The sequence below is a fragment of the Cornus florida genome, unplaced genomic scaffold (genome assembly GCF_030987335.1).
Source record: "Cornus florida cultivar Cherokee Brave unplaced genomic scaffold, ASM3098733v1 CherokeeBrave_3.0.0_Hap2_Chr10, whole genome shotgun sequence".
Classification (NCBI taxonomy): Eukaryota; Viridiplantae; Streptophyta; class Magnoliopsida; order Cornales; family Cornaceae; genus Cornus; species Cornus florida.
In genome coordinates this window covers 98072511-98098139 of record NW_026775580.1, presented here as the reverse complement: position 1 = coordinate 98098139, position 25629 = coordinate 98072511, and the positions used below count along the sequence as shown (strand labels likewise).

At 35.8% G+C, this 25629-nt stretch overlaps 2 protein-coding genes across 2 annotated transcripts; both read right to left on the bottom strand.

Annotated features, from left to right (window-relative positions):
- Positions 1-335: 335 nt before the first annotated feature.
- LOC132276200 (squamosa promoter-binding-like protein 16) lies at positions 336-4463 on the bottom strand. The gene is made up of 4 exons (XM_059777528.1): positions 4079-4463; positions 2551-2817; positions 1175-1311; positions 336-1087 (listed from the first exon to the last, which is right to left on the bottom strand). The coding sequence occupies exons 2-4, from the start codon at positions 2757-2759 to the stop codon at positions 486-488; spliced, it is 948 nt and encodes a 315-aa protein (XP_059633511.1). The 5' UTR covers positions 2760-2817; positions 4079-4463; the 3' UTR covers positions 336-485.
- A 5632-nt stretch (positions 4464-10095) lies between these two features.
- Positions 10096-25255, bottom strand: LOC132276199 (uncharacterized). The gene is made up of 14 exons (XM_059777527.1): positions 24910-25255; positions 22678-22751; positions 22460-22537; positions 19479-19554; positions 17558-17622; positions 16023-16124; positions 12967-13056; positions 12800-12874; positions 12664-12696; positions 12490-12570; positions 12067-12126; positions 11275-11343; positions 10658-10702; positions 10096-10577 (listed from the first exon to the last, which is right to left on the bottom strand). Exons 1-14 carry the CDS (start codon positions 24950-24952, stop codon positions 10395-10397), a joined length of 1074 nt encoding a protein of 357 aa, XP_059633510.1. The 5' UTR covers positions 24953-25255; the 3' UTR covers positions 10096-10394.
- Positions 25256-25629: the final 374 nt, after the last annotated feature.

Sequence of the window (25629 nt, the reverse complement as noted above, 5' to 3'; positions counted from 1 at the left end):
AATTTAATAAAGCAAGGGTTGCAACACTGGTTCTAAAATAGACATGACAGCAGCGGTTGGCAATGGTTTCCTCACTGTGTTATCCCAGAACTTTAATGTGCACTCACAGCCGGGCTCGAATCTCTCTCCTTTTATTTGAGGAGGATGGGGAGGTTAGTATTATTTGATTTGAGGAGGATGGGGAGGTGAGTGACGATACAAAACACAAACTAAAATTATGCGAGTAAGAGATGACATCATTATATTTAATAACGTTGTTATGATGATGTCATCTCCACGGTCGGATACATCAACAACTTTCGTTCTACTTATCATTATTCTACCAAGAATGCATATGAGTTGAATACAAACAACTTGGATTTCTTATGCACACACATTGCTTAATTTCAATGTAAACTCTTCTCATACAAACGTGGTACAAACAATCACATCTTAGAAATAACACTCTTCTCAGAAGCTAATCCATTTGACGATAAAGGAGGCCACTAGTACCACTTGAATGACCCATTAGTTTGATGCTGAAATATTCCCTGACAATGAAGATTGGCATTACTACTACTACTACTACCATCAGAGTTGAAATCAGAAACTACTGGCTTTCTTTCCACTCCTTGAAAGCAAAGACACTGAGCTAGACCGCTATTATAGTGCTGCAGATCGTGGTTTAAGGATTGAGCTGGGGGAATGCAGTCAGGCTGCCCCACAAGCCTCCTCAAACCAACATCCCGAGTTTCAGCCGGTGCTGATGACAGAAGAGAGTGAACACATTCAGAATCGAGCCCATTAGAGAACATTTTCCGGCTGCTATCACTATTATTTCCAGGTGCAGAATTGTTGTATTGAAGGGGTTGACTGATACAAGCTTCCCGGAGAGGGGTGTAGTTGCCTTGCAAGATTTGGAACTGCTTTCCCCTTCTGTTGCTGTGACTGTGAGCTAAAGATCCATGAAGTTTGTCGATGTAGTCCAAGTGTGGATGAGTATTGTACACCACATGATTCTTCTCGGATTTGATTGATCCAGCACAAGCAGAGCTCACTACAGCACTTGATACTTGGGGACTACTGAACGACAACAATGTAGTAGTTCCTGCAGCAAAATAAGTCCCCACTTGTTTCTGTTACCTTATTGCTCATGAACTGTACCTACTGGTTTTGAACTACATAAAATCCAAACCTTGGTGATTAGAAAGAAACCCTCCAAGATTCCTGGGCAGAGATTCGGACTGATGCTTCCTTCGGCGTTTGTTGTGGCCATCTAGACGTTTCCTGCAGCTTCGCTTGCCGTCATCAAACTCTACTAGTGAATGAAACCTATAAAAAGGTAATCATTTTTCAAAAAGTTCTAAAAAGAAAAATGTCATTAAGTATAACAAACCGGAAATATTAAAGAAGAAAGCTTTTATAGTAATTCAGAGAGCATTATAAATTAATCTGAATAGAAATAACACATGATTCAAAAACTAGGAAATCCTAATACCATCCCTCCATAGTCCATTCCTTGGTTCTCAGCATTAGGGATGACTACACCGGCAATGTCTATGGAGTGGAGAAGTTCCATCTCAATTTGCCTTGGAGTTGGTTCCAAACAAAATGTAGACATACATTAAAGAAGAAGAAGAAGAAAAAAAAACAGCAAACAGATTACTTATTGTATTCATGACATTTTATAGTTCTTCTCTACAAGTATCAACATAATACCCTCTATCCAACCCTGACGTGTTTCACATATAAACCCTATGCAGTAAGTGCATAGTGGAACACGGGCACACACGGAGATGGTTATTATTTGTAATGTTGCTCGAGTACGTCACAAGCCACTCAAACAATTAGAACAATAACTTAACAAAGAGCCCTCATATTTCAGAGTATAAAGAGCATGACAGACATAAGCATAAGGCAACACAGTAGAAGCTTGAATTGCGTTTTGCATTCAATTAGGTGAAAAATAGATTCCAGAATTTGTAAAATAGGTTAATCAATTAAACTGAGGCACCATAGACACCTATAAAGGTGAAATAAAGAGAATTAACACATTCAATTGCATTGGACAGGGAAATATGCACATGTTTTGATGTAAGAGAGAGGGATTATTATCAAAAACATATTGCCTTGGCAGAATAACAACATTAAGATATATGACGCGATTGAGTAGAACCAAATCCAAAATTTAAGTAGAGGAACTCTGAAATATGACAATATGAGATACAACTAGCAACACGAAACTATTTAAAACAGTCCAGATTACAATAATTTTAATAAAAATTGGAAATTGACTGGTGCTCAGTAGAGGTCTATTAAAATGCACTGGGTGGCCAGTTGCTTCTGAGAAATATAAACTCTAAGGGCTAAATGCAATCAGAAAACTGGTGGCTGGTGAATTTACCAGAGAGCAGAGAAGGCTTGATGAACATGCATCAGTGGCACAAAATGAAATACTATGCTGTTCTTGGATTAAATTTTAGTAGAAAACCTCAGCAGGATGGAAATGAACTGAAAGATAGAAATTGAACAGAACATAGAAGGTGGAATGACAAAAATTGAACTTTTTACCTGCTGCACTGCTGACAAAACCGTTGCTCCCGACCCCCAATTGTAACCTTTGGGGTCTTAGAATGGATAATACATACTTTATGTCGTCGGTGATACTCCCTGCATTGACTAAGGTCTGAATTACAACCATCAACCAAGCACGAAACGACTTGGGTAACATTACCGGGCTTGGCTTTCTTTGAAGATCCAGACGATGATGATGAGTCCATTGCAGAGGCCTCAGAATCTGCAATCTTATCAACTAATCTGTACCTTAAATCACCCAACCTGCCAAGCATCAAGCTTACCAATTAATCCCTTTTAATCTGCACTACTACCTACTAGACCCACAAGGCCACATTGATTAGACTTTCCTTCAGTATAGTCCAAAAGTCATGATTTAAATTGTAGCTCAAATTCATACACTCTTATTTTTTTTCAAGTTTCTTATAATCATTGACCTGGTCCACCACAAGATGATTTCAATACTATAAATGATTGTGCTCTATGCCTTTGGTTGGTTTTTATAGGGAACAAAAAAAAAAAAAAAAAAAAAAAGCCACGAGACTTTTCTCAGAATCGAATTGTGGAAACTATATATATATATATATATATATATATATATATATATATATATATATTTCTGAAGTTGCATCATACAAATTCTTCTAAACATATATGGAGAGAGTAACTTTATTTGGCCATGTAAACATTTGGGAACTGAAAATTGTGTGTTCCAGTGTGAGTTACAATTTTATCAAAATTTTGCAAGAAATAACTCTCCTAAGATATACAGCAAATTAGCAAAAAGTTCCCTAAGAGTCAAACTTCATTGTTCACTTGTATGGTTATATGCTATGAAGCTGCTAAAAGAATTTCATGTAATAGTCTTTCACATTCTCTTGAAACCAAAATACATCCACTAGTTCAAACAAGATATTCAGTGCACAATATTTTCCTAGAAATTATTATTATTATGATTATTATTTTCCAAACAATGCCGTAAGCCTAATTTTGGAAATTAATAAAAGCAAGTGACAGTTCTTCATTGAGAAAATTTCCCCATGGATGGTGTCGTTCCATAAGAAATAGAACCCTGCTATACAAGCCGAATAAATTGCTACAGCTTTTGACTCAAATGATCTGAGCTTTTTATTTTCATATCAAAACTCACTTAACAAATATACACTTTTCAAGTCAGCTAACCAACTAATTAGTCACCCTCCTAAGCCTTTTTTTTTTTTGCCCTAAAAAATATTTTCTGCAGGAAAATAATATTGGCTCCCCAATAAAACTCCTGCAATTCATTTCCTTTGATATTTATATTCAAGAAGTGGAGTAAATGGGGCTTTTTTGAGCTCAAAATCATATGCTTTTCTATTTCTTGCTAATCGAAAGGGGAAAAAAAAAAAAAAAAAAAAAAAAAAAAAAAAAAAATTTGTCGGAAAATAGTGTGCAAGTTTCAACCACCACCACCATTCATTTACAATTTATATTGCAGAAAAAAAAAAAAGGAACCCCGAAATTTGGAAATGGGTATTGAACATACCTCAGAAATGGAAGCACAAAATATCCTGAAAGCTCAAGTATTGTTAATTAAGCAAAGCCAAAAATTTGAAAGAAACCTCCAAGAATGTCTGAAGATTCGGAGTTGAAGCGAGAAGGGTAAGCAGCAACTTGTACATATAAATACACACACAGATGAGATGAATAAATCAACTAGAAACCAGTGACAAGATACAGCAGCATATGGATAATCAATAATCAATGTGCAGACACTGTGTGTATTTTTCTATATAGAGAGAGAAATGAAAAGAGAAACAAGACCCGGAAATGGCTGGAAAGGAAAGGGACAGGGTTTTTGTAGCTTTCTAAACTTTAAAAGTGGAGAGACAGAAAAAAAATTAAAAATAAAGAAAAGAAAAAGTAATACTAATACAAGAGAGTCTCATCAGTTACTGTTGACAAAAAGATCAGAGCATCACCAATTGTTGGGTGTGTGTATATATATATATATTTTTAAAAATATATATATATATATTTTTAAAAAATTTGAATTATTTAATTTGAATTTCAACAGTTATTTTATATTTTTTTATGTAAAAATATATCTCCCAATAATAACTAATCATGTATCACGTCAAGACCTTACATATCTTTTATGAACTTACTTAATATATTATTGATTTTTTAATGGAATGAGAAAGAGGGATGAAAAAAGGAATATGTTAATCTAGCAGTGTAAAAAGGTTATGTATCTCTTTTATACATTAGTGATGTGACAATCTATCTTAAAATATTATTGGAGATGAAAAATTTTTACATATCATAAATGGCAGTTTATATTTTATACAAACAAAAAATATATATTTTAATTTTAACCTGGAAATGCTCTCAGGAGTTTTCCACTTGTGGGCAATGTTTATTTATTTATGTATTTTTTGGCACAGATTTTATGTGACCAATCCATTTCATTGCAAGATGTCAAACAAAATCCAGATAGAACGGGAATGAAATCTCCAAAAGCCCCTGCAATTACAACTGTTTTTTTTTTTTTTTCTCCCAAAGAAAAAAAATCTTTTTCTCTCTCTTTCAATCTTTCCTTTTACAATGTAGATTCTCTATCATAAAAATAAATGTACTTATAACTTTATGGTGATAATACCCGCCGATGCGGCTTAAGACAATTTTTTTTTTTTTTTTTGGTAATTTTTATTTTACTTGTTGCATACTCTCACTAGTCCATGTCAACATAATGTCACGGCGGTTGAAAGGCATGACATTAAGGATATAATTCCTACTGACGTAGCCTAACACAAGTTTTGTCCTTCCATTTAAGTTGAATTTGATATTGTGAAGACTTTGTTTCTCGTTTTTCAGTTTAGTTAGGATTCAAATTAATTTTACAATAAATTTTTTGATTATATAGATATAATTTTTACTCAAATTTAAGTTATAATATAAAAATATAATTACTTTTTCCTTGTTTTTTTTCCTTATATTTACTTAAAATTTTATGTTTCTATTACAACACGTTCTAAAAAAATCAGGCATCCACAGTTGGAAAATATAAAAAATGTAAAGATAATGTTATTATAGTGACATTGGCAGCTAACAAAAAGAAGACACAAAGCCAACCACAAACTCATTTTCAATCCCAAATATTGCCAACTTGTGATTAGATTAATCCCCCAATTTCAATATTCTAACATACTATAGTTGTTGGAGAGGAGACCAATTTAAGTAAGTGGTGATATTGTCCAGAAAAAGAAACCTACTTCATAATTTAGGGCATAGCATAGCCTTTTGCAGCTTTCTAGGTCATGATGAACTTCCACAAATTTGATAAAGTTGCATTGAGGTCCATTCATACTCCATCTGAATATTATATGCTCGAGTATCATATCTCATCTCAAAATCTGTATAAGATAAGCACAAAATATATCATATGGTATAGGGTACCCTCTAGTCTGCAAAAAGGAGGAAAACCCTAAAGCTGCCCTTCTTTCAAACCCCACCACATGGATTGTAATAATAGAATGTGCTACTATTCTCGGTTTCATATTTTGAATTTAAAATCAGAAGTAATTTAGTTCGAAATTAAAGCTGATTTTTTTTTTTAATTTAAGGCATATATTTCTAAATATAATTTTAGTGTCATCCACTTATATATTTATGGAATATTATATAGATTTTAATTATAAAAAGATTAAGTGCAAAAACCACTCTTGTTATATATAAAATGTGCCAAAAAACCCCTACTGTTTATTTTGGTGCAAAAAACCCCTACTGTTTTTTTGGGTGCAAATTGCCCCCTAATTAGCTATTTTGACCAAATTTTTTTTATTAAACTCCCAAAATGCCCTCCTAGTGCAGTGAAAGCCATCATCGGTGAACACCATTTCTGGCCAAGATTTTTTATATATATATATATATATATATCCTTTTTTTTTTGTGTTTAAAGTATTTCAAACCTATTTGTGATTTTTGATTTTTGTGACGAAGGATGATAGCAATTGTGTTGGTAAAGCAGTGAGATTGATTCTAGATATGGACCCATTAAACTGAGAATTGAAATCCATTCAATTAAAAACTCCTTTTCTCTCTCTAGATTAATGCGTCTCTGAAGCTTCGTTTATCCCAAAGACTCCCTTCGACCACTCCATAGTCAACAGATTTGCGCCAACATTCCCGTAGTTGTTTTGTATGCATCCGGATTGGTTTTTCAGTGAACTTTTACAAAAGATTGTGGACATTGATTTTGACTTGGGAGAGTAATTTGAAGATAGCTCTGTAAATAATAAATAAATAAAGCATTTACAGAATTGCAAGACAGTTGCCCGCTATGCTTGTCTTCCTTGCATCGCCGCCGTAAGGTCTGTTCTTTGCCGCCACTCATTCAATTCATTGCTTACCAGCCGCTGTGTCAGTTCAACTCCCTGCCGAATACCATTTTCGGCAAGCACCATTTCCGGGGGTGAGTGTCCCAACTCCGGCGAGTCTACGTGCATTAAAGACTAATAGAGCGTCAACGACCCAAAATGGAGAGCAGAGCTTCATCTCAAATTAAGAACCATTTCATCAACACTATGAACTCCGGTGAGGAGCTCTGAGTTGACGATGACAACCAACTATCAATAGCAAACTTCAATCCAGACCGGTGACTACCGACAGCGGCACACGCGCCTACAAGCGCCAAGATGCGCCATTGATGGAGGCTTGATTATCCATCGACCTGGGTTTTCAGATTTAGGAAAGAGATGATGGTGGGGCTATGTGATGGTGACGGAGGAGGCTATGATTTTGTGGGGATTGCTGTGGAAGAGGCGGTGGTTGCTTGAAGGTAAGGGATGAGGAAAGGGCAAACGACGGTGGTGGATGGTGGTGCCGACGCTTTACCACCATGCTTGCTATCATCTTCCATCACAAAAATCAGAAATTAGAAATGGGTTTTCAATTGAAACACTTAGAAAAAATATAGCTTGGCCAGAAATGGTGTTCGCCGGGGATGGCATTAGGAGGGCATTTTGGGATTTTAATAAATAAAAAATTGGTCAAAATGGCTAATTAGGGGGCAATTTGCACCTAAACAAATAATAGGGGGTTTCTTGCACCAAAAAAAATAATATGGAGTTTTATGCAACTTTTGTGTACAGTGAGAGTGGTTCTTGCACTTGACCCATTTATAAAATCATGGTTTCAATCATTTTTATGTGCACAATTTAGGATATTTCGCGAAGCAACAAATAAAATGTAAGATATTGAAAGAAGCACATAATAACAAAGTCTATAAGAATGACAATGCGCATGCCCCCTCGCGCGCATATATATATATATTAGGATAGATATTATTTATAACAATTCAGTCTACCATATAGTATGATATTGTTCAGCCTGTCAGTACCTCACACACGAGATGTTAGCCAAACTTTCGGCTGGGCAGGCTCTGATACCATTTATAACGGTCAACTCCACCACATGTATAATATTTTCTACTTTGGGCCTGAGCCCGCACGATTTTACTCTTAGGTTTTACTCTAAAAAAACCTCATACCAATTGAAGATAACATCATCACATATAAGCACTTCACTTTTCCCTTATCCAGGCTATGTGGGATTGTGCACCCTTAACTCGCCCGGTATGGTAGCCTGCCAGTGTCTTGCACCCGCCCACAAGGTTGCCACAATCACCCCCTTTTGGGGCTCAACGTTCTCGTTAGCCACACTTCCGGCTGGATCATACTCTGATACCATTTGTAACGACCCACTCCACCACATGGTATAATATTGTCCACTTTGGCTCCCCTGGAGTCGAGACTTCCTAGGGGATCACCCATCCTGGTACTACTCTAGGTTAAGCACGCTTAACTCCAGAGTTTTAGTAGGTTCACGGCCATCATGGCTTTAAAATACTTTGTACCATAGAAAGGTGTTGAATCTACATATAGCACTAACCCCTTCCACACCCAAGCGATGTGGGATTGTGCACCTGTAACTCGCCTAGTGTGGTAGCCTACTGGTGCCACCTACACACGCTCACACACACCCGCCCATAAAGTGGCCACAATTACCTGCCCTTTGGGGCTCAACGCCTTGGTTGGCCACACTTTTGGCTGAGTCAGGCTCTGATACTATTTGTAATGACCCACTCGATTGTGGCTACCTTGTGGGCGGATGCGTGGCACTGGTAGGCTACCACACTAGGTGAGTTATGGGTGCACAATCCCACATCGCCTAAATAAAGAAAGGTGAAATACTTATATGTAGTAATGTTATCTCTAATTGGTACAGGGTGGATCGTTAAAAATAAAAATTAATTAGATTTTACAATCAATTCCAAAAAGTCCAAAACAGACAATATTTAGCACCACAGAGGCCACCAAAAGTGAGACTCACAATCTAATACAGTATCTAATAAGCTCAAATTTTAAAATTTACGGGATTACTTTATCCATTTTGTTTTTTGCTAGAAATCTATTAGGAATATTAAAAAAAAAAAAAAAAAAAAAAAAAGGTAATTAGATTATATTAAATAATAATTGATGGTTAAATGGATACAACAAAGCAATAAGAAATTTTATTTCCTCTGCTGAATACACCACCATAACTAAGAAATTTTATTTCCTCCGTTTGGATAATTGCATAAAATGCCTCAACTTTTTCATTTTCCCCTAAATTGTAAAATAATATCCGTTAAGGTCACCCTAAACTAGATATATATACTCATAGATTAAATAGAACCATGTGCGCCCAAATGGTCACAGGCTCCAAGATGCTACTTGGGAACGAAAGTAAAAAAATAAATAAATAATATAGCTAAGATATATATAACTTCAAAATATTCCCCTAATTTTAGGTTTCACAAGTTACTAAGCTCTTATAGAACATACTTTGATTGTGATATAAATTAAATGGAATCTCACGCTATGAAGTAATATCAATCTATCACATATGATTGTTAAAGAACTGTGAAGAGAGACTTCTCTGTGCAAAAGCAGTGTTTCAAGATAAAAGACTACAAACTCAGATTGTTGTACCGCATCAAATGAATCCCATTCCCGTTGCAGATTTGGTGACATCCCATGAATTGTGGTTGATTCCAATTCTGCGTGTCAAATGTCATGAAAAAGTTGTTACCAGTTTGAAAATTAAACCATCTACCATTGTGTTTGGTGTAGATACATTTGCACATGTCAAAACCTAAGCCTTAAATTTCACTCAAATTAAAGCCTCGAAATGATAAATTTTCTTCTTTAGCCCTTCTTTGCTTATTTCAACCTGGCTCTTAAATTTTCTAGACGTTTCAAGCATCATTTGGGACCAAATTTAACCTCTTTCAAAAAAAAATGGAGGAAAAAATATATACATGTAAAACAAAACAGGCCCCGTTTTTTGCATTTCCATTTTACCCATGCATTCTGAGACCGAATAATTTTCCTCACAACCAATACACACAACATTTCCCACAAAATAAAATGTCTTAATTAAGTGAAGAAGAGGCCACATAAAACCACCATCAACCAGTTGCAAACAAGATGATAAGGAATATTAGAGACGACATAAATCTGGATAGCCTCAAATGAAACCTTCTGCCATTCCCCTTTTCACCACTTACTTAATATTTATATAGACTTTTTACACATGTAATCTTAAATTAATCTTATAATGTAAAGAGCAGCTCTACAAAATTCAGAACCTAGTCCTCTTTCCAGGAATATGGTTGGGCACTCCTTTGTATCTTTGGGATCGGCTTCGGCAAGCCCTAGAACTAACCTGATAAACATTTTCCCTTTACCCCAGTACAAAAATATATCCCTTATATATAGGTTCAATGGTCACTACTGCAGCATATTAAGTGTCCCGGTCTATTTGAAGGACTGCATTGCACTGCGGGTTCTTGTAAAAAATGAAGCCCTGATGCCAGGAATCTTCCGCCCAAACATTCCCGAACCCAAGTACCCATTGTTTGTGTCTTCTGATGCCTGAACCCCATTAGAAACTTCGGGACCACCCGATGCATCTACTGCACCCGAAATTCCATGAAGCTCCTGAAAAAGATTAACAAGTTAGAGATACTGCCTGCATTGAAAAACAAGGGGTGTACAGCAAAATTTGAATGTAAGATAACCTTCAGGCCTGATGCTGAGACAGCACTATGAAGAGTCCGTTTTACCTGAAACGGATAGACAAATGGAAAAAGAGTGTTAAAGCTAAACTATTCAGAAAATATTTGGTTTCAGATGAAGTATGACAAAAGACATGCTAAGCCATTCCTTAATATTGCAAGAAATAAAAAGGAGGTGAAGATCCCAACATGGAATGGTAAGTGACTAAAATAAAAATGTCCACATGTACAACACAGAAAACTCCAAAAAGTGGTGGAAGAAGAACGAGCTAAAAAGGAGCCTGTAGAATTGAAAAATGAAAAATAAAATAAGGGAGAAGATCATTGTAATCCAAATAAAACCACAGTTAAATGCACATCAACAGTTACCAGTTCCCTGCTGTTCTACTTGTGGTGTACCATGTTCTTTGTAACCATAACACGGTTACTTGTAACCATTCTTGTGCATGCAACTGTGTCGCGGTTACTAGTTTTTGTTGGAGTTTATAGTAAATAACTCAAAACAGATGTTTCCATCTTCAGTAACAGAACTAAATCACTAGAGAGAATCTGAAATAAAGTGGATACTAATTTTCCCTGGTCCAGCCCTTGGCGTCAATCTCATATCTTTCTATACAAACCTTGTTAGATCCATTAGAATCAGAGGGAGACTGTGGTTCCAGAGACAAAATGGGAGGCGAAGACTCAGTCTGCAAAGGCACACAGTAGAAGTAGTAAGAATAATATTAACTAATTTTATTCTCAGCAAAATATAGGTTCAATATAGGTTATACTTGAAGCTTTGAGCATTCTCATTGAAATATGTTCTCGTCTAGAAGCACTTGTCAAAAAAAAATGTTCTCGTCTAGAAGCATCCATACAATATTTTATAAGAACATACATTAAAATATCAAATATAAAACCCAAAAATTTTACTCACTAATCTCCCTAGTAAAACATAGGGCTACCATCAAACTCAAGAAAGAAACAAAACGACATTTCTTTCCAGAAAATTTAAACCAACTCTACAAGGATAAAAGACAACAGAATGTGCTCCCTGCAGTTCTATTGGAGCAGGTACTAGTGAGATCACTAACAGATTTCAAAATGGTTTTCCAGCGCTAAAATACATATTCTCATAAATCATAACCATGACCCGGATAGTCTTTATTAGATCAACCAGTTTTTGGAACAGACACTTGTATGATTCTTATCCCTAGCTTTCTCTAGTCTCTACAACCTGCTACTTAAAACCTGATTTCTCCTAGTAGTCATTAATAGTGATGTGTCAAATTTAACTGTACACCAGTGTTTCCTACAAACAGTAACTGAAGAAAACATATAAAAGAGCAAGTCTTTCAAGTTTCTCCAAAGTTTTTCTACGGTTAATACTAATGAATCACAATAATAACATGGTGAAGGAATACACTTACCCGTGATGAGGGTGTCAATTGTGGCAATTCAGGGGCTAGCCTGGATGAACTAGGCGCTTCCTGCAGAGTTCAAGAAAACTAGTTAAAAATAGAGGGAAGGAAAATGAATTCGGCTAAGGTGCAGTTTGATAATCAAATTCAGCCTTGTAAAATTAAGTGCATTTGATAATGCATTTTAAATATCACTTAAAAAATAAGTGCCACTTAAAATGAGGTAAAATTTTGAAGTACGTCACAGTGACTTCACGAATTATTGAAAGTTGAACACTTAATGTCAAAAAAATTCTGAATTTACAATTACTGCTTAAAACTTCAGCACTTAAAAGTTTTCAGTTTTTATCAATCAGCAATTATGTTGTAAAAAACCATATTTAATGAGACTAGAAATCGAAAAAAAAAAATTAGACCAGATTCTACTCGTGCCTGAATACGCTCTGTGGCTTTGCCGTGCTCTAAGCTCTGGGCATAATTAACTAACTTCATAATTCCTCCATGCGTCATAGTCTATGCAAATAATCACACAACACGGACAGAAAGATTAGACAGCATAAAAGAAATTAACAGAGCTCTACTTTTGCTTTTAAAAGCAAGAAATACCTGCTTTCCTTCTATTCTATTAATTTTAGTCTCCTGTAATATAGAAATAATAAAATCAGTCCTAAAGTTCATGTCCAAAAAAATGAACGTAAACAAACAAGGGAAAAAAACTATAAATTTCTTGAAGATGAGTCACCAGCGTTTGGACTGCATTGTGAACAGACAGAACGTCAACCCCAATCACTTTCATTTCTCCTCTTAGTTCAGAGACCTATATAATATAACAAATGTTCCATGTATTACTATGTAATCGAAGCAAATAGGGAAATGTAGATTTCTATCAAACCTTTAATTTGGTCCCACCTCCTCTCTTGTACCAGCCGTAAGTTCGGCACACTCATCTAAACTACAATCCACACGATCAATTCTGGAAGATAAATGCCGCTTGGTGGCCTGGAAAACAAAGAAAACATCTACTGAGGTAAGAAAATAAATGATCACAAATTCTTATTGTTTTAAAAAAAAAAAAAAAAAGTTCAAAAATTAAGCAGATCATAAAATATATAGCAATAAATGCACATGATGCGAATTTTCTTGAAAAAAGTATATGATAAACTAAGCAATACCAAAAGGCCATTAGCCAGAGCATGTTGGCCTCGAATATGTGGGGTGCAAGAGGGAAGATTGGATAGACCAAATCTTTGGCATTATTCTGCAGAAAGCAACTGCACTTGTACTCAAACCCACGCCCTCATGCACATCGGCCACAGCTTTTACGACAGCACCAAGCAAAAATTCACATGTAGTTAGTTTTATTCCAAATCCCTTTCTAGGCACCACCACAGAACGAGATGCACTTGTATAAACCTACAGATTTTGCACGTATAGGTAGCATTTGGATACTGCTCCACTTCAGAAGTTGTCTGTGTGAACAAGACAATTCTCATGCAAATGTAGAATCTATTATTCTGAGCAAATTTTACATTTAATAATCTCTAGGTTAGAGAAAATATTACTAGCCAAGCAAGGTAACACAGTAATTCGTCTTATATATATACTTTCACTAGAATGAATATGAATAAAGCAACAAAGTAGTTGACGCAATGGGCCTGCTTGGGAGAACAGTTTTTTGAGAACTGAAAATCAGAAATCTATAAAAATAGAAAATAAAAAATCTGTTTGGTTGACAGTTTCTGGAAACTCAGATTAAAAAGAAGGCCTATTTTCATAGAACTGTCTTTTATAGTTCTCTGAAAACAGTTTTATGTTTGCTGAGTTCTTGAAAACTGTTTTTAGAGAACCGAACTAAGCAGGCCCAATGTTCCTCATTAGAGTCGTAACACAGACAAGTGGCATCTCACTACCTCGTAATAGTATCCATGTAAGTTTCTATTTAAAAAGGTACATCAAAAAAATGATCCAATAATGTCAAAGTAAGGTTTGCCTCCAACCTTCCTCTCCCACCATCCAGTGTAGGCGGGACATATATCAGTAATTACTAATTACTTCTTTTACAAGAAAAGAATACACCCAAACTATTAAAATAATAGAAAGGATAATTAAAAAATAAACGTTTGCGGCTACAGATTCAATTTCAGTGGACAAAACTACGGCAGTATATGAATTTAAATAGATTTTATTACGGTATCATCATTTACAAAGGGTGCAAAGTGCATGCACACAGAAATTAATGAGTAACACAAGAAGCTAAAGGAGAAAGTGATAAATAAGGAAAGGATCAACTGTGTCCGATAACTATCTTGGATTTATGCCCCGGGAAGATCTACTAAGTAGCCATCTTTTCAATAAGACAATTAATTGAAGAATGTACAAGTAAAAAGAAAGATGTATACATGTTCTTGAAGAATTTCAGTATGATAATGAAAAAGTACTGACAAACATAATTTGGTGGCCTTACACACAAAAAAGAATAAAATTCCTGTCAATTTTATTAAAATTGTCCAAATACTAATAGAGACAAAAGGACTAGAATTCGAACTGCATGTGGAGAAACAAATGATTTTCCCATAAAAGTAGGTTTGAAAAAAGGAGCTCACATCTGGTTACAAGAGTTTTAGATGAAATAGTGAAAGATACAAAAGGTGATATTCCATTATGTGCATTGTTTGTCGACGACAAAGTTTCTTACACTTTTAAAACTTTAGCATTTTTTTATTTTTTATTTTTTGACAAGTATTCATTATTACTTTAGCAATTAAAATGGCAAATATGGAGAGGTTATATTAGAGCCTTAAGTTTTAAAAAGTAAGTAGAACTAAATTGAATATATGCAATACAGATTCAAATACAGAGAATGACATTGTGATAAAAACATTTCAATGCCAAAGAATTATTCAATATAACAATTTTTGGTATTTGAGATCAATAATAGAAAGACATGGAGATAAATAACAATATAACATGTAGGATTGGATGGGTAAAGTGGAGAGAAGATAATCCAGTTGTATCCTATTATTCCGATGTGATAAGAGACTATCAAATATGTTAAAAGGAAAATAAAAAAGATGATTATTAGACCATCTATCTTATATGGAGCAAGAAGCTGAGCATCGAAAAAGCAATAAGCACTTCCGGGTTATCGAAATTGAGTGTTGAAATAGTTGATAGGAGTAACTAAAAGAAAGGTGACTAATGAAAGATTTTAAGTGGCAACTATTGATTATATAAGAGAAAGTAGGCATAAATGGTATGCACATACCCAGTATACCAAAAAAATAAGACAAAAAAGGAATATTAGTTAAATTAGAAGGTAACAGGTAGACCAAAACTACCATGCGCTCAAATATTAAAAAAATGTGATATAACTTATGTGAAAAAAGAGATTCATGTTGTCCACCCATTCAGGTGGGACCAAAGCAAAGACGATGATAGCGACGACAACATAAAAGATCAAACAAACCTCCAAGAATACACATTAGATACACGTGTTCTCCAAAACAGGTGAGGCAAAAAAAGCCAACTTCATTGAAGTATACACAGACATGGTATACCCCAAGGGTCGCTAGGAGGTAATCTTTTTCAAACTCACAATGTAACAACTCCATCATTATCCAGTACCAGTGTACACATCTATGAGATCATAACATCAATAGAATCTTTCTACCGTCAGTAGATGAACCAACCAAAGGTGCTTCCCATGCTTAGCGGAGCACCTACTATATTCTGGACCGGAATCATATCACAAAGGAAAAACTGAGCTGAGCTCCCTATCTCCAGTACATCAGAGCAACACATACATAAAACATTAACTATCAACAAACATCAGTTTCCTTATGACATGTGAATAACGAGGTGATGCTGCGGCATAAATAATTTCATAATTTACTAGAAATGCTTTATTAAGTATTAGCCTTAACATGATAATTAAGGACGGACTAGTTGTGAGGAAATAAACTTACCGAAACCGATGAGTAAACATTCTCAAGCTGTTTAGCTATAGAAGTGCATGCATCAGATAAGCTGCGCCTTGTAGCAAACATCATATCAGGAAGTTTCCAACCCTAAAACAAGAAACAAGTGCACAAACCATTATATTAGCTAATCGCAGTGGAAAGAGTTATAAGAAGGGAAAACAATAAAATATATTTATATATATATATATATATATATTATATACCTATAAAATACTAAGTGACAAATGAGAACACAATGCTACTGGAAAAGAATATCAATTTCTTTTAATTAAAAACATATAGACCGTTTCCATTTCCTTTCCCTAGATGGAAAAATTAATTAAGTTTCAAAAATATTAAACAAAAGAACAAATCTGCTTACATTACAAACAAATATCTTCCCTACTGTTTTTACTGAAGTAGAGCTAGTAATCAAGCATCAAAGTGCCAACCACTGAACTTCCTATTCTAAAATCTGGACATAATCCCCATTCCCCTCTATTTTTCTATTCCCAAATGTAATAGTTCATCTAATGTACTCTACTGGGGACATTGGAATCATTGATTTGGATCTTTTAACATGGGTATGACTTGTTTGACAAAGCGGTGGGATGGCAGGATCCACACCTTAAGAGGAATTCACAGGCACAAAGAAGCATTATGGTACATTGGGTGGGCAGTCTGCAGTTTGCCCAATACAAGATTCATTTGTAAAAAAATGGGCCATGACAAAGCTTCATATGACAGTTTGAGGTCTGTACTGGAGCAGCAGCCAGCTGGGATACAGGCTCGTAACTAAAGGAAGGCTCCAAGTTTCAGTTGCTCTAGAGTTTAACCCCGTAAGGTTGCAAGCCTGATCAATGGCCGCACCAGCGTGACCTGTGTATTGACTGATATAGTAAATAGTTTCATGAACTTGGGTTGCTATCCCAAGTCACATTGCTGCTTAGATAATCTTTCTTACAGCCACGTGACTGTCAAATGGGTGATGGGGATTCAGGATTAAATGAAAATAAATCTAAACTTGAATCTCCAAATGAGAATTAAATTTCCATTTCAAGTTCAAAAAAGCTTTGATTCTTTTGAAATAAATTCAGTCAACTGACCAAAGCTATCTCAGCATCAATGCATGTATTTGGATTGGGGGTGGGCTTGGAGTTAATTTTTCCATTAACCAAAAAGAAAATCCCAAAGTAAATCCCCTAACAACTCAATAGCCTCTGACTTGAGCTAAATTAACTTTGGGCAGCAAAGCTCAAATTATGGGGTATATTTTCATCATCTTCAGATGCAATTGTACTTGATAGAAGCATAAATCATATTTCTTCACAAAAAAAGGTACAGTTTTTATAGGAACTAGATTTTAAACAACTCAATAGCCTCGGACTTGAGTTAAATTAACTTTGGACGGCAAATCTAAAATTATGGGGTATATTTTCATCATCCTTAGATGTAATTGTACTTGATAGAAGCACAAACCATATTTCTTCACAAAAAAGTTACAGTTTTTATAGGTACTTGATTGAGATCATGATTGTTACCTTCCACCAAACATAGCCATATCCTGCTACAACAACAACAATAATTATACCGTATCTGCTACCACCTGCACAGGATTAAACAAGATTTTAAAACATTAATAATATTTTACAGAGTACATCAAGGTACAAAGTATTAAAATAAGTTGTGAAATCAGATTATTGTCCAAGTCAAAGTGCACAGTAGAAAGGAATTACTGATGTCATGGGTACACAACAGAGACAACTCAAAATTTCTCAAGGTCTCCAAATTGCAACATGATATGAAAAGGAGACTTCCATGCACATCAAGGTAAAATGCCAGTGTTGAACATTTGAACTGTTCATTGAAAGATTAAGAAGAATCCTGATCAAATTGTGGTTGATCCTATTGCACTTCATTGATATTCTTAAAGTGTTGAACATTTGCACTGTTCATTGAAAGATTAATAGGAGGAATCCTGATAATATTGTGGTTGATCCTAACGCACTTCATTGATATTCTTAGCATGTATATCTCACAATATAAAATCTCCCCGTGTTTCCTTATAGATTTATGGCATCAGATGTTTGACAGTGTAAAAAGACATTAATTCAATCCAAGCTTCATCAGGTCCATTATGTTTGCAGGAAAATTAAATAAAAGCTATGAATATTAATAAAACACATTCTTACGTTTAGGTGCGCATTAAATCAGAAAACAGGTGAATGCATTTAATTGGAAACTTCCGGTGTTTTGATGAAAGAATGACAACTTAACAAACTTACCCACAATCCACACAAGCGCTCATTCAAAGATAATTTAAATGGTTAGGAAAGGACAAGTTTATCTGTTTCAAAACTAAATTCATACTTTTCTTATTTCCTCTCTCTTTTAAAAGGGAAAAAAAGAGTCACTCATTAGCATTTTATGCAATGGAATTTTAGCATCCATTTTCATGTTTATATTCAGGTTTGCTGAGAATACTTTTTTCAGATTTGATTATAGAAATCCCGATACAATCAAAATATTTGAATCATGGACCCAGAAACTAACAAATAATCAAGGAAGGAAGATGTGGTAAAAGATGATGGTGATGATGGTTGTCATGAAAGAGATCATTGCAATAGGGCCTAAATAGAGGATTTTCCATGTTACAGAAAAAGAATGATGGCCATCATCTGATTTTGCAGATGGTCCCAAGGAGGACTGTGGAAGAGTTCTCAAAAGGATGTTCCCATCCAGCTCCCCAACTCCAGGCCAAATAAATATGTACACATGCATGTAAAGGCTAAGAAGGTAGATATCTGATAAGAATAGAAAGGCTTGAATGGAGTTCAGATGTGACTTACAAAGGAGTGAAATTAGAAGTATCAGCTTGCATGTTTTTACATCTCATGCAAACCAAATAACAACATACAGCAAAGCAAATGTCAACTTCCTTTCTTTTCTTTGTTTTTTTTTTCTTCTGATATAGAATAGGGAATGAATCCAGGATTACACACCACAGTGGCCCCAAGTAACAAGTAGACCAAACACTTAAAAATGTCAAATTCCTTTGTTCCTTTGGAGCAGCATTTTTGTTTGAGAAGTAAAATGACCCATGACTTAACAACGTAACTAAAAAGAAATTTTAAATGGCAACTGCTTCACATTTAAGATCTTGCACTGGGATTAACAGAACCAAACACAACAAAGAAGACATGGAGACTCACATCACACAAACAGAAACACGTGAGTCTGTGTTAGAAATTGCACTCTTCAATTAAAACATGAATATGAAGATTTCTTAGATTGCATTTTGCAATATAAGTTATTAATTTTAAAAAAAGGAATAAAAGTAATAACTTTAAAAAATGGGGTCTCTCAAATATGTTTTCTTAGATATTAGTGATACAAAGCCAATGGCTGATAAGAGATTGCTGCTTGAAGATAAATATATAAATATGAGGTGTATGAAACAACCTGAACCACTTGATGATATAATTGTAACTGATCTATTTGATGCCAAGAGTTGCAGTTCCTGCCGTAAGCTATTAACCTGTAAAATGAAATGATGCATAGAACTTCTTAGACAAGTTTCAAGTAGGATGAATGAATAGCAATTTTGGAAAGGAAGAAATACATAAGCACTATAATAACCCAAAATGCTAAAAAATTAATTTTAACAAACCTATCATAAATTCATAATTAACATACTCATCTGTTCAATCGCCAAGACGGCAATCACAATTTCCAAAGCAAATCCAGTAAACAGAGGAGAATAAAATGAAAAGATTAATATGAAGTGAGAAAGAAAAATACCATGGGCCAAAAGAACCTAAAAACTAAAACAGTAAAAATAAATAAATAAATAAATAAAAAGAAAAGAAAAGAAAAGAAAAAACCGACACCACAATGAAAAGCTGAGAATGTTTTAGGATCCAGAATTTAGTAAGGCCGGTCCTAAGAACAAACTATTAGAAGTTCGAGCATTTGGTTTTAGAAGGCTAGATGAAATCTAAAACCTTGGCTTCACCAACAAACAGATTTCAAAGGAAAAGAGTATAGAAATGTTGCTTAACATCAGCTGCATAATCAACTTCAACAAGGTGTTAATTCTAACAACAATTTTTCAATCAAAGAAATAGCACTAAAAAGTGCCAAGGGGTAATAACTCAAATATATGCGGAGTACAAAGGAGCTTGCAATAAGGAGTAAGGATTAGTGTTACTTCCAACAACTTGGAATTCGTTACATAAATCCTTTTTAATGTTTGGCGTTATCAAGGATCACATGTTTCCTAAATCACGCCACCGAGTCTTTTCATTTTACCTTCAATCCACGTTATAGCTGACTACAATTTCTGCTTGCAGCACCTTGCAATAGATCAAATCAAATTTTGGTGCAGAAGCATCTATTGGTTCCCTGTAATTGGCTAAACCACCTTAAAACAAATTCTCTTCCTCTGACTTCAATTTCTCTTGTTCCTCTCCTTCCAAAGACTCCACCGCAAGCAAAGAGGGGCTACCCTCCACGAATCTCTGACTTGGGAATGCACATGACAACCACCCCAAGAGGCAATCAGGCCCACCACAATCTCAGGCATGGCCCATTGGATCCAAAAAATGGCACACAGCATATCCCAGAAATCCCTAGCCCTGGGACAGTGAAGAAGAATATGGTCCAAACTCTTCGGCCCGCTTACAAATACAACTCCAATTGACAATAATCTGTCATCTCCTTCTCAGATTGTCAATGGTCAAGATCCTCACCAAAGCTGTTGTCCAAGTGAAAACGGACACCTTTAGGGGGCTCGAGAAAGCCCAAATTCCTTTCCACGAAAAGGACATCACCTGACGATCCATCAACCAGCAGTAGAACGAGCAGACCTCAAACCTCCCATGACTCGTCCCCATCCCTCCCCACTCCAGGAATAAATTTGGTTTTCTTGACGCACAAAACCACCCCTCCATCAACTACCCATCACTGGAGTATTGATATATTTATGCTTTGGGTTGTGGACATTTCGATAGACACAGAGTGGGACGTAGGGGTGGGGAGCAGTAGGGAGAGAATAGGTGACGTTGGTCATAATGGATCAGGAGAGAATAGAGAAGAGAGAGAAGAGGGTTAAGAGAGAAGATAGGTGGTCATGGTGATAGCAGTGGTGGGAGGAGGTGGAATCAGTAGAAATGGTTGGAGGAGTAAAGTGGTATGGGAGGAGGTTTTGGCAGTTTAAGGAGGTTGAGAGAAGAGATGGAACGCAAAAAGAGGGAGAGGAAAGGGGAGAAAGAGAAAATGTCATGTGCAAAACGTACATTATATTAATATAGAAAGGACATTTCATACTCTCATTTGACGGCCGTAGGTACGCTAGCGTCCATAAGGGAGGTCAGAGAAGTAAACACCTAACTTGCGTGTCGTATGTGAATTTGTCAAACCTAATAGGACGTCAATGTAAATTACCCTATTTTTTTTTTTTTTTTTTGAGGAAATCCCATATCCAAAGCCTTTCTTCTCCCATTCCTTGGCCTTTAGTTAAACACCCTAAATCCCAAAAATACTTTTATCTGGAGATATAGATATATATATAAAATAAAATAAAAAATCTAACACTTCTGTAACCTCACACACCAAGCCAAATCCAACTCTTTTCATCTACAAAGCATATAATCAATTTTTTCACCCTTCTAAATTCTACTAGCTCTCCATTACCAAAACCACAATAAAGCCAATTTTAAGTTGTGATACTACAAGATCTTTACATTGTTCTACATCAATATGGCAGAGGGTAAGGGAATGCTAACAATCTACTTATAGAGTATGGCACCCTCTCCACCCAGCATTATACAGGATAAACAAATCACACCTTACTCAAATAGATCCCTAGTTTCACCATTGTGTTCTGTTGCTTTTACCCAGAAACAAATGCAAGATGTTGGTTAGAGTATTATAAACCCACAAGAAGCACAAAATGAAAAATGTGAACCTAGAAAACTTCCCTCGCTCATTCATATCAGCTGACACTCTTTGGAGCATACTACACTCACAACACGTGATCGAATTTTCCTTTTGAAATTTTCTCTCACCTGCTTCTCGGATTCTGAGCATTTTCTTTGCCCTCCTTGTGGATTGCAAAGGCATGAAAATGAGTTTCATTTGAGTGTTCAAATATTTGCAAAATTTCATGACATTTTAAAACCATATTGGATCCAAAGACAGCCTTAATACAATCATATCCAATGAAAAGCATAGAGATCATCTTGAGCAAATATTAATAGCTGCATTCTAAAATAAAAAATATAAAAAAAATCAAAAAGCCCATAAGCAAATCTAAAACCATCTATTATTCATCACGAAGTGATTCAGTGAACGCTGATATACAAAGTAGAAATATGCTTCGCAAATGAATTTCAGGTCACAAAGTATTGTCCATAATAAAAATAAAAGAGCAAAATGGCAACCTGGGCCATCAAAGAGTCATTTCGTGGCTTCGCACTTGATTGGGTGGAATCATCTTGTCTAATTTGCTTCCAAACAATCTGTGGTGGAAGAGAAATAATGACACGCCTCAGCAATCAACATGATGTATTTATGTATGCATAAGGATACAAGAAAATAGTAAAAACAAAATCATTTATGGACAATTCCGATGGTATATAACCAGATAAGACAAACATACCTTGAAAGCACCAGAAAAAAAATCGGACACATTTGACATGCGCCCTTCTTTTGCAAGAACCGATCCAACAAGGCCTAAAAGAAAATAGATGACTTATTAGTCAGCAGGACCAAGCTTACCACCAACATAGTGTTATTAAAGGCCCAAGGTGCACCAAGGCGCTAGAGGTCCTTTGGAGCCTAGGCACGAGACGCACTGCGAGGCACGCGCCTAAGTGAAGTGAGGCGCACAATTGAAAATTTAAACTACCATAATAACATTCGTCTCACAATCCCATTTTATCGATGTTCGGTTAACACTTTGACTCTTGGGCTTTCTTATTTTTTTATTCTTTTGTACAAAAGTTCCTTCTATCGTATGCTTGGGCTTTCTTTTTTGTTTACTAAGTTGCCAAAAGTACCCTTTTTGGCTTAAGAAAAAAGAACAATAAAGTTTTTTTTAAACAAATATCAGTGAGGCGCGCCTCATAAACAGGACAAGGCGTAACCGAAGCGCGCGCCTAGTAAACATCAGTGAGCCTGGGATGACAAGCGCTAAACCAGAGCCTCGAGCCTAGGCGCGCGTGTGGCGATCTTGTGGGTGGGTGTGTGTAAGCGTGTGCAGATGGCACTAGTAGGCTACCACACTGGGCTAGCTACAGGTGCACAATCCCACATCACCTGGGTGTAGAAGGGGCAAGTGTTATATGTAGATTCAACACCCTTCTATGAAACAATGCGTTTTAAAGCCGTGATGGCGGTGAACTCACTAGAAATCCAGAGTTAAGCGTACTTAACCTGGAGTAGTACCAGGATGGGTGACCCCCCGGGAAGTCTCTGGTCTCAGGGAGGCAAAAAAGGACAATATTGTGTCTGATTAGGGTGAGGGTCATTACAGCGCGCCTTTAACAACATTGTACCAACATGAGACACGTAGATAGAAAACAAAAAATACCAACAGGCCAATGGCCTAGCACCAAGCCCCTATTTCTCAAAGAGATGTCAGAGGTTCGAGCCTCCGTGGAGGCATGTGTGTTTGAGTACCCAACTAGGAAAAAAAAGATAGAAAACAGAAAATGCATTTCAGTAAATGACTAATTATGAAAGGCATCTCATTCTACAGTCTAGTATGTATATTTCTTCCTTTTTTGGTAAGTAAGTTGGATTTAAACCACAATCCATTATGTAAAACCTGAATAGCATTTCAAACATACTTATTGAGAGAAAGAAAGAGAAGAAGAGAGAGAAAGAGAGAGATTTTCTTTTCCTTTTCAAGTCAGGATAAAGACTTTAAAAATGACAAATTATAAAGTTTTTAACTAATAAAACACTTTGAATGATGCCACATTACTAATCAGGACAGGGCAAATGGGAGAGCAAACCACAAAAATTGAAATGAGATGTACTCAAGCAAGAGCACCCTTGTCGCTACACTACCCTTGTCAATTGACTCCCAAGAAGTTGTGTTGTACACTTGAAGGTTTTGACCATTAGCTTTGACAGTCTTGGATGTCTTAAATGGTCAACTTTCAATATAGAGACCATTATCAAAAACCAAAATCCATCAGGACCATCACATATAAATGTTTTATTAACTTGAAACAGAAATGTCTCTAAATATAGAGGAACCACTGACCACTCAGTGAAATAGCTAAAAGGCCAGTCTTTATTTGAATAATGCCGTGTGAAGTGTGCATACTTCAACAAGCAAACATCTGAGAACAATGCCTCCAAAAAATACATTAAGCTGCAGCCTCTTAGTCTTGTATTCTTTGGAACTCGCACTACAAAGTGTGATGCAGCACTTACACTACATCAATTTCACACAAAATCAACCTAATTTTCAATAGTTGACACTTGACACTTCCTTAATTTGTCTATCATAGCGAAAATGCAACTGTAGTTTGATTTTTTCACCTAATGGACCAGCACAACAGTTAACCAAAGAAGAGCGGCCTGAATTTTCCTTTTAGACCACATAACCAAAAAAAAATTAACTAACAATATGATTATCAAAGTGCGTTTCCTTCAATTAACAAATTAATTCCTGTTCCCATTACTGATTCACAAAGAATCTAGGGTGTACTGAAAACCCTAAATTTTCTTCTAGCAATTGTTAACAAAGGGGGGAAATCAGGAAATAGACCAAAATAAGCTTAAACTCTGATGAATTAAGAATATACAGAAATTGAAAACCTGTATATGCATATCAACAGTCACACACATATATACACACAGAGAGAGATGTGAGGACCTGCACCGACGAGGATGGTGAGCTTCCCGAGAGGGAGGGCCATCGCCACTGAAACTGTCGTTTTTCACAAAGAATATTGTGAAACAAATGAATATCAAAGCTTTTTCATCACAAACCAATGTTCGAGTGTGAGTCTACTAAGTGAACTTAGGAGACAACCCCTCTCTCTCTCTCTCCCCCCTCTATACGATCGCTATACAAGTAAGAAACAGGAGATCAGTAATGACGCAAACAAAGCCCTATTTGCGATTTTTTGCTGGTTAAGAATTGTAAATTGCAAACCAAAATAACCCTAACTCTCGATTTCAACTAGTAGCGTGAACGAATATGCCTTCAAACATGACTGTTTCGCTGAAGTTACTGAAGTACCCTGGCATATATAGGATTGTTGCCTTGGTGAACAAGATGGGCCATTTGGTAGAACTTTGGACTTTGAAGGGCGTGGTCCACCTGGATATTAATTGCTTGATTTTTATTTCCTTCTTTTATTTTGTTTTCTTTTTTTTTTTTTTTTCTTTTTTTACGTTTTTTTGGGTATTTATTCAAAAATTATTACATAGTCCAAAGACTCCAAACCATTGGGCCAATTAATTTAACACTTGAGAGGAAATGTGCAAGTCTATGTTTTTTTTAGGTGAAAAATGATAATTGGTTGGGAATAATGGTGCACGATCATGTAATATTATTTTATTGTGTTGGTGGTTGATTGAAAGAGAATGA